Source organism: Protopterus annectens, chromosome 7.part0, assembly GCF_019279795.1.
Source record: "Protopterus annectens isolate FY-2018-M chromosome 7.part0, PAN1.0, whole genome shotgun sequence".
Classification (NCBI taxonomy): Eukaryota; Metazoa; Chordata; order Ceratodontiformes; family Protopteridae; genus Protopterus; species Protopterus annectens.
The window spans coordinates 427800889-427815249 of NC_056739.1; the positions used below are offsets into that span (position 1 = coordinate 427800889).

Below are 14361 nucleotides of genomic sequence, written 5' to 3' on the forward strand. Positions count from 1 at the left end.
GACAAAGCTAAGTCTATACAAACTGTGATTTAGTAGACACTGGCCTACAAAAATTGGTCCTTTCCTGTGTCAGACAGAGCTCAGAGACAAATCCAGACGCCCTAAGGGTTCCAGATACCAGGTGCAGGATTCATACAGGTCAAAGCAATGGGGCGCTTCTACCTCCAAATCTGGAAGAGATAAAGCGCAAACCTAAAGAAAACAATCCCAATGACTTCCCTCTGCCTACACCAAGCACTTACCTTTTGGCAGCACCCATAGGGGGAAAATTAGCACTTTTTGCTCAAAATTGGCAGTTAATAACCCAGGACAAGTGGGTATTAAACATAGTATCACAGGGATACAGATTCCACTTCCACACTCTGCCATTGGCAAATAGTTGGCCAGATATGCCAAAAAATCAATGGGCAGAGGCACAGTAACAAGTTACGTACCTCATGGATATGGGGGCCATTCAGCCAGTACCAGAACAGGAAAAAGGACAAGGTTTTTACTCAAGACTGTTCTTGGGTACCCAGAAAGGACAAGGCCTGGCAGCCAGTACTGGACTTATCAATTTTGAACACATACCTGGACGTTCCAAAATTCAAAATGCTGACTTTGCAACAGCTTCTGCCCATGCTGGGCAAGAATGCTTGGCTAGTGACATTAGACCTAAAAGAGGCATAGCTGCATGTCCCAATAAGACAATCGTGCAGAAGATACCTCAGATTCAAGGCTGGCTTTAATGCATTACCAATTCTCTGCACTGCCCTTTGGCTTATCTACTGCGCCCAGGGTCTTTACAAATTGCCTGGTACCAGTAATTGCATTTTACAGACAAAGAAGTATACAGATTTATCCTTACTTGGATGACTGTCTCATTCAAGCAGAGAACAAGGACATTCTTCTTCGACACCTGGCGTTTGTGAAAAGGCTTCTAGCATGCCTAGAGTACACAATAAACGAAAATAACTCACAACTGGTACCCTCTCAAAAGATAACATTCCTGGGTGCAAGCTTGAACACAACTTCCCAGATTGCTTACCTCACGCCAGACAAGCAAAAGCAACTGACTTCTTACTTCAAACTGATGGCAACAAAAACCCAGTCATCTGCAAGACAAACTCTGGGCTTCATGGCATCCTGCATCCTACTAATTCCATATGCAAGACTGCATATGAGGAAACTTCAGTGGTACCTAAAATGTTTATGGAGTCAGCATTCTCACAGTCTGGAAGCAACGATTCCTCTCATTCCCTGCCTACAACAGGAGTTTATATGGTGGGCAAAGGTATGTCACCAAAACATGGGACAGGCCTTCACTCTACCCCCTGCCAGCCAAACCATAACAACAGACGCATCAGATTGTCTGGAGGGTCCACATGGCAGGAAGATGCATTCAGGGCATATGGACCCCAAAGCAAATGCATCTACATATCAACCAGAAAGAGATGCTAGCTGTTCAAAATGCCCTAACAACCTTCAAGGACTTTCTTCATCCAGGACAACTAATGATAAAGACGGACAACACCACGGTCGTGGTATATAAACAAGCAAGGGGGCACACACTCATACCCCCTTTGCAGATTAGCCATGGCACTGTGGGACACAGCTTTGACCTACCAAATACATCTTCAAGCTCAATTCCTGCCAGGAAAGCAAAATACTCTGGCAGACTATTTAAGCAGAAACCTTATGGATCCTTACGAGTGGAAACTAAATCCCAAGTCTTCAGCATGATAGCAGAGAAATGGGGGCGCCCAGACATAGATCTATTTGCCTCTCCTCAAAATTACCAATTGAAAAGATTCTGCACAAGGACTTGTCACAGATGAGCATGGAAAGTGGACGCCCTATCCTTCAGTTGGAAAAACCTGTCAGTTTACGCCTTTCATCCTCTGCCTCTTCTCCCCAAGGTCCTCCTAAAAGTCAGACAAGAGAAACCGAGGATGATACTAATTGCCCTGGACTGGCCCTGCCAATACTGGTACCCAATCCTATGGAACTTGTCTCAGTACTCAGCTTGGACCTTACCTCAAAGACCTCAATTACTGTCCCAGCAAAACAATCAGATCCTGCACAATCAACTGCAGACACTGAACCTGGCAGCATGGCTGATCATGTAGTTATGCAAACAACACCTCTCAGTAAAGCTGTGATGGATGTCATTTTGGAAGCCAGAAGGCCTAGTACTAGAACATCTTATGCTGACAAATGGAAGAGATCCTGTGCTTGGAATCAAGCAAAAGGAACTGATACAGCAGGACCAAATATTCCTGCGATATTACAATGCTTAACTGATATGCTGGACAAAGGCCCATCTCTCTCATAAATTAAAATCCATGCCTCTGCCATTTCGGCTCATTACAATACAGAGCCACCAATCTTTTCTCATCTATTACTAAAGCAGTATCTTAGAGGAGCCAAAAAATTAAGGCCTCCTAGCAGATCACCATTACCTGCATGGGACCTCAGTTATGTGTTGGAAAAGCTCACCCTGCCTCCATTTGAACCAGCTGCTACCACTGATATAAAAGTTCTTATCATGGAAAACAGCTCTGCTACCAGCAATTACTTCAGCAAGAAGAGTTTCAGAGCTAAAGGCCCTCATGGCTGTAGAGCCTTTTATCATATTTTACCCAGACAGGGTGTCTGAGGACAAATCCTACATTTATGCCTAAGGTGGTTTCCACTGTGGCTCTTAACCAAACAATTCATCTGCCAACCTTTTCTCCAAATCCACAGAACAAGGGGGAGAGAATTCTGCATTCCTTAGGCGTACGCAGACGGCTAAGATTCTACTTGAGCAGGACTACAGCTCTAAGAAAAACTGAGCAATTACTAGTGTCATATGCTGCAGGATGAGAAGGAAAGGCTATTTCAAAGCAGACAGTTTCAAAGTGGATAAACCACTGCATCCATTTCTGCTACTTACACCATGGTAAACCTGTGCCCAAGGGCATTAGGTCTCATTCCACCAGACAACGTAGCAAGTAATCCTAGCGAATAAAGCACCTTGAGAACAGTAAACAATTCAAATAGCAAAAGATATCTCAAGAGTGCACCATGTAGCTTGCCATATACCTTGCCCAAATGACATCAAAATATCAGCTATTCGTGGAAACAACAATTTCTTTATTTATTATATGCTCATTCCACCAGAGCTGCAGCTACTTCAGCAGCCTTTCTCAGAGGAGTACCAACCAAAGACATTCTAGAGGCTGCTACTTGGAGTTCTGTTCACACCTTTACAAAGCATTATCATTTGCCTCTCTGCTCTACGTCCAGGGCAGGCTTTGCCACTGCAGTTCTGCAGGGCCTTATAGCCGCACCTAATGTTATTTAGCTCCAGCCTCCCAACCATAGCTTTGGGATTCTACCCAAATGTAATGACTGCAACAGTGAAACACGAACATAGTACAGTTATGTACACTTACCGTACATGTAAATGTTAGTGTATTCACTGTTGCAGTCCAGGTTACCCTCCCGCCATCCCCCTGTAATTCTGGAGTTTCTTTCCTTCTCTATCTTCTACAACCTATGTGGTGTATTTGCTTGTAGATAAAGGTAAAGTTTTTATTGATGCATGTATATATATTTATATTTTTGCTACCTTTTTGGGGGCACCTGACATCGGGGGCAAGAAAAACTAAAGAAAATGGCGTCTGCTGCATGTTTTATACCCCTGACGACCTGACGTCATGGAAGAGGAGACCGCAACTGATGCAGGACCCAAGATTTTGGAATTCAGGCTGACTGAGGGCAACCTGCCAGCAGATTACCCAAATGTAATGACTGCAACAGTGAATACACTCGAACATCTACATTTATGGTAAGTGTACACAACTGTACTTTCTATGTTACTAGAGAACCTGCTTTACACATTTCACTACCACATTCAAAACCCCTTGTATATGTGAAAAATTACCTGTGACCAACTTGTAGGAAGTCCGTATTCTTCTAGTACATCAGTACATCCCACAGAAGCACAAACTTACCCTTTTTTCTACATGCAAGTTTACAACTGCCTGTTTACTTAAGTATAGTTTTACTGATGTTATGAAATGAGGTTTTGAAGATCATTTAGTTTATGCAGAATAGTAGATGTGCTTATTTACTTGCATTGTAACATGTATGACAAAAATGCCGTCACAGGACATATGGAGATAGTTGCAATTACTTTTTTATCCTGTTTAATAGCATCTTCCTTGTCTTTTTTTTTCCCAAAGCAACCACCACACCATTAAGTGGAAGTCTGAGCCTAGGATTTAAAGCACCCCCAACAGCAGCCACAGCAACATCTCTTCCTACAGGTAAGAAGTTCCAATAATTTGACCTGTTTGTGTTTGTTTACATCCAGAAATAGTGTCAGGAGCCCTTGATTTTGGGATAGCCAATCAGAATTTGGCATTTCCCAGCAAAAATCTGTTTCCTGATTGTCGGTATGCTTGACAGATAAAAATGATTATGTAATGCACTGGCTGCATAAGTAAGTGCATCTTTGGAACCTGCTAATTTCTCCCCCTCACTTCCCCAACATTGCTGTCCTTAATTTATGCAAGACCTAAGAATGTTGAACTTTGTCAACTGCCATGTGTACTAAAAGTTCAACTAATTTACTTAATGTCAAAGGCAGAAAATGTTAAGACAGTGTTTTACTTGTACCCCTTAATTTTGCTCTTAGAGAAGTAGTTTGAGTAAAACTGTCAGCACCTGTATTTACAAGTATTTGGTGATGCTTGTACTTTGTCATTTATTAGAATTGCCTTCATTTATTCTATCGGGGGGGGGGGGGGTTGGCACTCTTTGTAACCCCAGTTCTTGTCAAGCATTGGAATATGTGTATGGGGTTAAGGGAGGACATAGCCACCCATTTGCTAATGCTGTAAGTTGTACACTTACACAATTGGCTGGTTTTTCATTTTTAAAAGAACACGTACTTCACATATCAGATCTTGTCCTGACTTGAGAGTGTGCCCTACCTTGGTTTAAAGATGTATACAATGTCTACCGTTGCCTTCTTACATTTTCTGAGTATTTTAAACAAGAAAGCAGCATGAATATCTAATCACATTGATGAACTCAGCATCTGTATCACAATGCAGGATGGGAACCAAGTGTTGCGGTCATTTTTGAAAAATCTTTTCCACGGAAGAAAGTGCAAATTTATTGGAAGCAGCATTTCACAGGCTACTTTCATAATGACTTTGCAAAGTGTTTTTAGTTTCAGTGATGGAAGGGAATATTTCACTGACCAATGTGGAAGGTGCATGACAGGTCAAATGAAATTGCATTTGAAAGTAAGGGTCTTTGGAAATGTAACGTTTTGTATGGAGGCTGTTGGGATAACTGTAGCAAAACATTGACAGTTGTTACCCAGTTTGCAGAGATGGTAGGGACAGAACTCATTATATGAAATTCTGTGGGACAGTTGTCCTTGAATCTTCATGCATATATTGGATCACTACCACAAGGACAAGTGCCCTGAGAGTAGATCCAGGCATGAACCTACTTGAGCAAAGTCAGCAGTCCTCTCCTCCTGGTTCCTTCAGGTGGTAAGCTCATACTTTGGTATCGAGGGTTTGAGCATCTTTTGGTTCTCAACCTCTGTTATGAATGTGGGCGGTCAGGGATTCCTGTCCTTGGCTTCTACACTTTTGCTGTACTTCCCATGGATCTTGCTGACCTGTATTTGAACAATTGATTAGAGCCTCCTGGTAAACCTGATCCTGGCAGCTTGTCTTGGTTATCCTATCACAGATTGGGAGTACTCAGGATTGTGGAGTTTCATTCTGTGTCCAACAAATCTTGTGGGCCACATTCTTTGGCCATGAGGGGTTCATATAACCTGCTTCTCATGGCCTTGACTTCAGGCTGTCTCTAGACAAATGTATGCTTGAAGTGATCCAGAAGCTGTATAAGGAATTGTTATGAAGGCCTACTGCAAGGTCTGCAACAGGCCTCTCCTTGTGTATGCTCAAGAGGCAGTGTTTTGGCCCATGATGCCAGTTGCTGGTCTGCCCCATTTTTACCTCTTTGTAAGCTTACACCCAAGGCTGATGGGAATTATGGTACGCCCTGGCCTCCAGAATCCTGTGAGGATTCCTTGGGTCTTAAGGTGACTGTATGTGGGGTGAACAGGAATAATGAACCTGCCTTCTGTTTGCAGGTGTTCCAAATGACCCCCTCTGATGTCTTTGGGCTAATGAAGCGCAGCTTATACTGGCTCTGGTCAATATTTCATTTCCCTAGACGTCACTGGTGGAATTTTTGAGAAGAAACCAGATTAACCCTGGGTCACTGCCTTTCTGATTGCCAGTCATGGATAACCACCATTATTCGGCTATTTTAGTCTCCCAGAAAGGCTGGTATCTTTTGTAATCTGGGACTTGAGGAGGCAGATTGTGTTTCTGTTCTGACTCCTTTGTGATCTCTGTAGTATGCCATAGTCCAGATGCCACAGAATTTTCTTTGCTATTGGTCAAGGAGTCTAGAACTTTGGAAAGGTGTGGCTGCTCATTGTACCCTGCCACATTAGGACTTGCATCACCTGTCCCTCCTGCAGGCCTTTCCGTTAGGACGTGATGGACAAATTAAATTGTTTCTCAGAATCTGGACTCGGGAATGACTTTTGTGTTCATAGGTTCATAGGTTCATAGGTTCATACTAGGCTATCTGCCCGAGGGCATTTACAAGCCTAGCCCATCGTTTTGTGGCTTAGGCCACCCCTTTAGTATGGGGAACTATACCCATTATTTTTCTGTGCCTCTGTCGAGCAGTGACACTGAGGTAATCCCTGGGGTATATCTGCGATCTCCCATCCATTGGTCAAGATTTCTCTTGAACAAGGCCAGCGAGGTGCTCTGCCTCACATGTACCGGGATTTTGTTCCACAGCATAGGGAGTCTTTGGGTGATGAATCTATCCCTCCAGCACGTCCTATTAATAGCCGTGTCAAGGTTTAAGTCTCCCGCCCTTGTGGCTCTGATGGATCTAGATTTTTGAGGTGAAGCATATTCATCAAATCTGGGTTTGACATGGCCTTGTATGTTAGGCAAAGGTCACCTCTGAGCAAGCGGTGCGACTGAATAGAGCTGGAGTTCTTTCAGTCGGGCAGCATAGGACAGATTTTGAGACCCTTTATCCTTTTGGTGAGGAACTTTGTGGCCTCTCCAGCTGCTGCAAGTGTCGGGTCAGATACATTCCGAATGGGGCATTGTACTCAATCATTGGTCTGATGAGTGATGAGTAAAGGGAGACTATGACCTCCCTTGATCTAGATGAGAATATGATAAGGTGGGCAATGTAGAAGGTCTTCCTAACTACTTTAGCTACATGGGTGTCGAATGACAGACTACTATCAACCTGGGTCCCCAGGTCCCTGATAACTTCTTCTGTGCTCAGTGGATTGCCACCTATTTGGTAGCTAGGGGTAACCTTGTTTTTCCCGAAGGGTATGACTATGCATTTTTTGGCATTTAACTTTAGGCCGTGGCTCTGGCACCAGTTATCCGTTTCTGTGAGACCCTTCTGAAGGATATCTGTGTCAGATGTGTTTTCTACTATGGCGCCCAGTTTGCAGTCATCTGCAAACTTTGTCAGCCATAACCCTCCTGTGTTTGCTTGTACTTTGAAAAGTAGATGCCAAACAAGAGTGGGCCCAGGACTGAGCCCTGTGGGACACCACTTGTGACAGGCTTTGAGTCTGACATGGCGCCAGCAGCTCTGACCCTGTGGGTTCTGTCACTCAGCCAGTTTGCAACCCATCTTGTGATGTATGGGTTGACATTTAAGCTGATGAGTTTTTCAATGATACCCGAATGGGGTATTGTATCAAGGCCTTAGCCAGATCGAGGTAGGCTGTATGGACTGCCTTTCCTCATCAATGGCTTTGGTGACTGTTTCAAAAAGTCAACCAAGTTTAAAAGGCATGATCTGCCTTTGACAAAGCCAAACTGGGTTGGATCCAAAGTCTGCAAATTCCCTATGTCTTTATTTATGAGGTCCATTATGATCCTCTCCATGGCTTTGCAGATAAGGCTTGTCAAGCTAATGGGCGGTAATTTCCAGGGTCGGTGGAGGCACCGCCTTTGTGAAGTGGTACCACAGTTGCAGTGCGCCACTCCTGGAGTGTATCCAGAGGTAAGACTTTGATTAAACAGCTGTCCTAGCTGTGGGTTTAATTCCTCATTGAGTTCATGGAGCACACAGCCGGGGACACCATCAGGTCCCATGGATGCTGTGTTTTTGCTTTGGAGAGAGCAGTTCTCACTTGGGCTGGAGATGTTTGGGGGGCTGCAATCGTTTGGTATAGATATCTCTCCTTTTGGGGGGGGGGAGAAGTTTGCACTGAACCTGTCAGCCAGTATGTTGGCAATGTCTGTAGGATCAGTAATCTTCACATCATTTTGAACTAGCTCTGAGCATATCTGGGAGTTTCCTCCCAGGTTTCTAACATAGCTAAAGAAGGCCTTATGATTGTCTTTTGAGTCTTTAGCTATTTTTCTCTCGAAATTTGCTTTGGATGATTTTATGAGAGCTCTTAGTTTTTACTTATAGTGATCAAGGGTGTCTTACCTTTTAAGGATTTTGCTCTATCTTGTAGTAGCTTCCTCCTTTTGTTGTAGAGTTTGTTTATGGCTGGGGTCCACCAGACTGGATGCTTGCCTTTGGTACAAAGAGTCTTTGTTTTGCTTGGGATTGCCTTATCCATGCAGTCCTGCAGGTGCTGGTAGAAGGCATTTGTAAGTGATTCAGCGGCTTGAGTACTGTTTTCCGCCAGCTCTGGGGCCTTAAAGGAGACCACACTAGTCTTTAGAAGTGTGAAGTCAGCTTTTGAGAAGTTCTTTACTGTGGCCTTTTTATTTCAGGTGGGGTGGGATGAGGACCTCCAGTGAGATTAGTTTGTGGTCTGATCTCACCAGTGAGGGGTACACCTCCGGTGTTGAACATTGTGCTCCCATGTTCGTGATGATGAGATCAAGTATGTTATCTCCTCTTGTGGGGATGGTGACTAGTTGTTCCATGGCATTTGAGTTTATGAATTCCAGGAACTTTTGGGCTAGGGTGTTTGGGCTTGAGTAGTGTTCCCAGTCTATATTAGGGTAATTGAAGTCACCTAGTATGATGGTGTTTGGTGATACATTTATCCCTCTAGTGTTTTCAGGAAGGCCATGTGAGGTTCCTGAGTTTGTGAGGGTGGCCTGTAACATGCTACAATTTGCAGAGCAGTCTTGCCTATGGTTAATTGCACCTGGATGGTCTCCGATGCATCGTGCGTTGCCACCAGTCTTGAGGTGTGGGTGTCCTTGATGAATATGGATACCCCTCCTTTCTTGGTATTGTCCAGATTTTGGGGCGGAACGCATGATATGAGGTAAAACCTGATAGCGCCCGGGTGCTCTCAGGAGCCTTGAACCAGGTTTCTGTCACAGCACAGACATCGATGTTCTCCATACTGAGAAGGGCCTCGAGTGCGTGCATTTTGAGATTTAGACTTCTGGCATTGAGCAGCATTACCCTTAGTTTTTTCCTTTTTGTGTTCTAGGGTGGTAGGTTTAGAATTTGAGCCTTGCCTAAAAAGGCACTATGGGGTGGCAAGAGCCTTTGCCAATATCCGGAATCCCAGGGTGACAGGTGCAAGCCGTCCCTTGAAGCAGCGTGGCTTGTCCAGCATGTCATCCCAGGCAGACAGACACTGGATCCCCTTTGAATGACACCAGTGTTTAAGCCAATTGTTAAAGCTGATCATCTTATCTCTGTATTGTGGCATCATTCTTGGTGAAGGTAGGATACTGCTCAAGGTCAGGGTCATACCTGTCTGGGCTACATAATCAGAGAGCTCCTCAATGTCTCTTTTCATGTAGTCCAAGGAGGTACGTCTCAGGTCGTTTACACCAGCGTGGACAATGACTGAATCATATTTGTACCTGCTGTTGAGAGACCTGAGTGCTTGCGTTATGTGGCGGATTCTAGCGCCCGACAGGCAGCTTACTGTGACCTTCTCCTTACTCAGTCTGGTGAGCGGGACGTCAGTGTGTCTGACTATGGAGTCACCAATGACTAGTGTGTCTGGCATTGTGTTTGGTCTTAAGGGCTGTGACTGTTTGACACTCTGACTGTGAGGTCTATGTGTTGCAGGTGTTGTGTTCTGAGGTGGTGGTTGTTTGGGTGTCTGCTTTGGTGGCCTCTGCTGTTTTGGTAGATTTTTGATCAGAGCCTCCAGTATGTCTTTGTGTGTTTATGTGTATGATTTGAGGTTGTAATGGTAATATGTGAGACTGGGTCTATAGTGTGTGTGGTAACCTTCTCCTCCTGACTGGTCTTGCCAGTCCTATGTTGAGAGAGCTCAGCCTCCAGTTTGGCCGTGTAGTTGCATCTCTCGCATGTATTTGTGTTTTGTGGGAGGAGGAGAGGGTTGTCTGTGTACATGAGGCAATTGTAACATTGCCTCAATATTCCCAGGTTCACCAGCTGAGCAGGAGAGGACACTAGCAACTGATCCCTCGACATGCTAGAAGGAATAGACAAAAAAACTTTAAAAAGATTCCGGGGGACGTGGGTGACCGAGAAATGGGGGGTTGCCTTTTGGGGGTACTATCTATGACAAGAGTGCCGTATCAAGGTAATAAGTACTGTAGGAGCAAGTGCTACGTTTAACAGATAGAGAATAGTCTACTTGGAGTCAAGTAGAGATGATCTTGTTAATTATAGGATACGCTGATTAGATCAGTAGTATAGTTCGAGGAAGGTAGTTTTAAGGGAAAATTTGAAGAGTGGACTTTAGGTAGCCGAATAGTTTAAACCTGCTTAACCGGCGCTGCCCTAGTGTGCAACAGTAGCAACTCCGCTAAGTCGGGCTAAATCGGCTAAATCGCTAAAGCGTGCTTTATAGCAGGGGCTGGAAAAGACAGGAAATGACCCAAATTGGCCAACAAACCACAAGTCACTGCCCTAAACCACTCCTCCGAGGACAAATGAGGGAGTTATGGAAATGACCCCTAGTGGCCAATAAAACTACAGTTTCAAGTCAGTAACCACCTCTCCGGGGGCAGGGAAGCTGCTCAATGTTAGTCACTCCCACTGATAAACACAGAGACCCTCCTTCAGCCCAAGCAAAAATGGCCTCACAGAAACTTTCAAACAGTTCAGGAACAGCAAGCCTGTAACTGAACTTTTTTAACTCTCAGAAAAGTGGGAAAAAAGCAAGATTTTTTTTTTTGTTTTTGTTTTGTACAGAGGTAGCAGAGGTTCACAAGTAATATCAAGTTATAACAGTGCAGTAAATGACCCCACACAAGAGTGCTAGGTCAAGGACAGAAAATATGCAAGTTTTAAGAAAAAAACGATTTAAAATTAAGTGCAAACAGGAAATTCAGCAAACAGCTTTTGGTTGTGCTCTAAATACAGCTACTAATACAGAAATCAAGTTTAACAAGCCAGAAAATGCTCAAGCTAGGCAGCTATGCAGAAAAACTTAGCAAATAAACAGAGAAAAAATACTTAATCTCAAAAGTGTGTGAAAGCCTATCCACTACATCCGCATTGGGAAACCTTGTGTCTTGTAATTGTTGAGACTGCTGATTCTTTAGCTGTTGTCTCAGTCTCTGGTCTGTATGCCTTCAGAGGATGATGTCACTCAGGTTGTAAGCGAAAGGTCTAGGATGCTTATGTTTTTGGGAGATGGCCACTTTGTCTAGCCTTTGTGGGACTTGATTTGTGATTGTATAAAGAGGAAGCAGGTTCTAATCCCATTTGGTTCTCCAGTATGACTTCCATCCTTTTGTTTGTTAGACATGGTCATTCCCTTAACAGGAAAGAGACCTCATTAGTATTTGAGGATGACACTGGATTATTACATATTCTTGCTTCCTTTAGTGCTTGTGAGGCCACCTACTTTGTTATCCCGAAACAGTTATAATGGTCTGTGAATGGACATGCTGGTTCAAATTTTCTCTGGCTTTAAAAGAGCTGTAAAGGATCAATGGGTTCTAGATGCCATATTTTCTCAATTTAGGAAATTATAGATCCTACCACAGTGGGTTTTACATGTGCTCACCTTTGCTTGTGCTTTCATGCTGGCAGTTTCTCAGACAGAAAAGGCTCTTCTGGCTGGTTGGTCTTGTTTCACTGAAGTTCTGCTCCTAGTGTTGGAGGAGGGGCAAGGTGGTGGTTGGGGATTTATTCCTTTTTTTTTTTTGCCCTGAATGGATGTCACTTTACGTAGTGTTGTAGGTGTGAGCTTTTTGCAGTACCCAAAATCTACACCAAGGCATTAATCATTATAATTGAAGCCTTGTTAGGGGGGGTCTCTTTGTATTCATGTACCTGCATGACAGACTGGTGGTGTAACCATTCAGGATCTCCATTGACGTAGCCCTTTTAAGGTGCATGCATGGATTTGGCCCATGTGGGGAAATTGTAAGCTGTAACAAGTCCTTTCTTTGTCCCTCCTGTTCAGGAGATGTCTTTACTGCGATGGAGATGGGCATACTCTAGTTGTCAAGAAGGCTCAGGCGGTTAAGGCTTTGGCTTCTTGGAGGTGTACGTTGCACACAGTTTAGACCCAGAAGTTACTGTGTCTTCAGCTGCCACATTTTTCATGATGCCATTTGCATCACTGAGGATGTAGGTGACTCTGAAGTGTCATTATCTTCTGAACCATCACATGCTCAGGAACTATTTTTGATATCGGACACCTGTCATTGGGCCCGTGAGTGTGGCATATGATCTTTATTGCTTTACTGTCGTTTTTCCACTTTTTGCAGCCTGTCATAAATTTTAATCGCATATCCATTGCTTCTTGGATGTGGACCTCACACTGTATAGGGATTGTGGTCCAGCTTGGAGAAGGGGCTGCACATCATGCTTTTGGAGCCTAGAACTGTACTTCTTACCCTGAAGACTTGGAAAAGAATGAATGCTTTTGAAGCCTTTTGTCATTTAATCATATGGTCTGAGTGGTACTTACAACAAAGAAATTTTAAGATGCGTTTTGTATAAGTTTTGCAGTGGGATTCCTGATGCATGGAATTGAGCTGCAGAACTCTGGACACAGCAGTGGGATCCCACATTCTTCCTTACTTGAGGATGCAAGCCTGTTCTCTGATCAAGAAAACATCAACCCACACCACCTTCTTTTCCTGTAGGATGTATACTTTTTGTCAAGCAAGTGTGTGCACTTTATTTATTCATTCTCTGTTGACCGAGTGGGTGTGCTGGGACTTGGTCTGTTTTCATTCATAATCTGGGTACAGAAGTACAAGCAAAAGATTCAGATTCAGTATTTCAAAGATTACACAATTTAAAAAAATGATTATACAGTTTCTGCATAGGCTAAAACATTTTGTCCAACACCGTAAAAACTATTGAGTGTGTCAAGGATTCACGTAAGCTTGGTAATACCTATACAAAACATTTCATACAGGAAAGAAGTTGGGGTCATGAAGTAAAAGCAAAGTATGGCCTGTGAGATGAAAAGCGAATAGAATGTTGTGAAAGAAGAGGAAGAGTTTGTTAGAGAAGTGAGTGGGAGCAGTCATTCATTGATTGAAACAGAAGGTGTTCGTGTACAACTGCAGCAAAATGAATTACAAATTAACAATCTTTAAAAGTTACGTCTTTTGCATGGAGCACTTAATTTGTGAGGGAGAATAAAAACGACACTTTCAGCAACTTTGCATAGCTTAATGAATATTACCACTGTTAGTCACCCTTCTCCATAGCTGAGAAGATTCTGTCTGTGGCTGTATAAATTGCTGTTTAAGTATTATGGCCTCCACTAAAGCCATCTTACTGTGTTAAGAAAGCTATATTTGTTGAGGGGATCTTAGTTTCAGAAATCGTAGAGACCTGAGCAGAGAATAGAAGTAGGATGGTAGTCATGCGGGCTGGAAGGAAGGAAATACTTTGCAATGGGTATAATGAGCAAGTATTTGAATCGGGCTAGTATGTTACCTGTGTTAATTGAGAGATTGAATATATGGGCAAGTGGTTTGAAAAGTTGTTTAGCTTACATTTTTAGGAATGGGGGGGGGTATGCTGCTTAAGTTTATAGTGACTTTTTCAGAGAATTTTCCTGACAGATGGTGAGATCCTCTGAAGTAGAAAGAGGGAGCCCATCTGGAGGGAAAAGCACGACAGGAGTGAATGGGTGTTATGCAGGATGGAGAGCTGAATTTCAGGGGGAAGCAATGTTTACAGGAGACCTTTTTAAACTCATTAAGTGTGTATAAATTACTTAAACTGCTGTTGTTAGATGTAGTAGTGGTAATGTAGGAAAATGTCCTTTATAACTTTGTGAACATGTTTAGGCTACACTGTTGTGGTTTGAAGTTTAGAGTGCAAAAATCTGAATCTGGAGTGTTTCGTAGCTTGCAG

At 43.4% G+C, this 14361-nt stretch overlaps 1 protein-coding gene across 1 annotated transcript in view; it reads left to right on the forward strand.

Annotated features, from left to right (window-relative positions):
* The window catches only part of NUP62 (nucleoporin 62), a gene marked incomplete at its 5' end in the record, with an annotated part of 873863 nt that overhangs the window by 290826 nt on the left and 568676 nt on the right, over positions 1-14361 (forward strand). The window contains one exon of the mRNA XM_044076211.1: positions 4212-4295. Within this exon, the coding sequence (XP_043932146.1) occupies positions 4212-4295 (84 nt within the window). The remainder of the gene's footprint in view (positions 1-4211; positions 4296-14361) is intronic.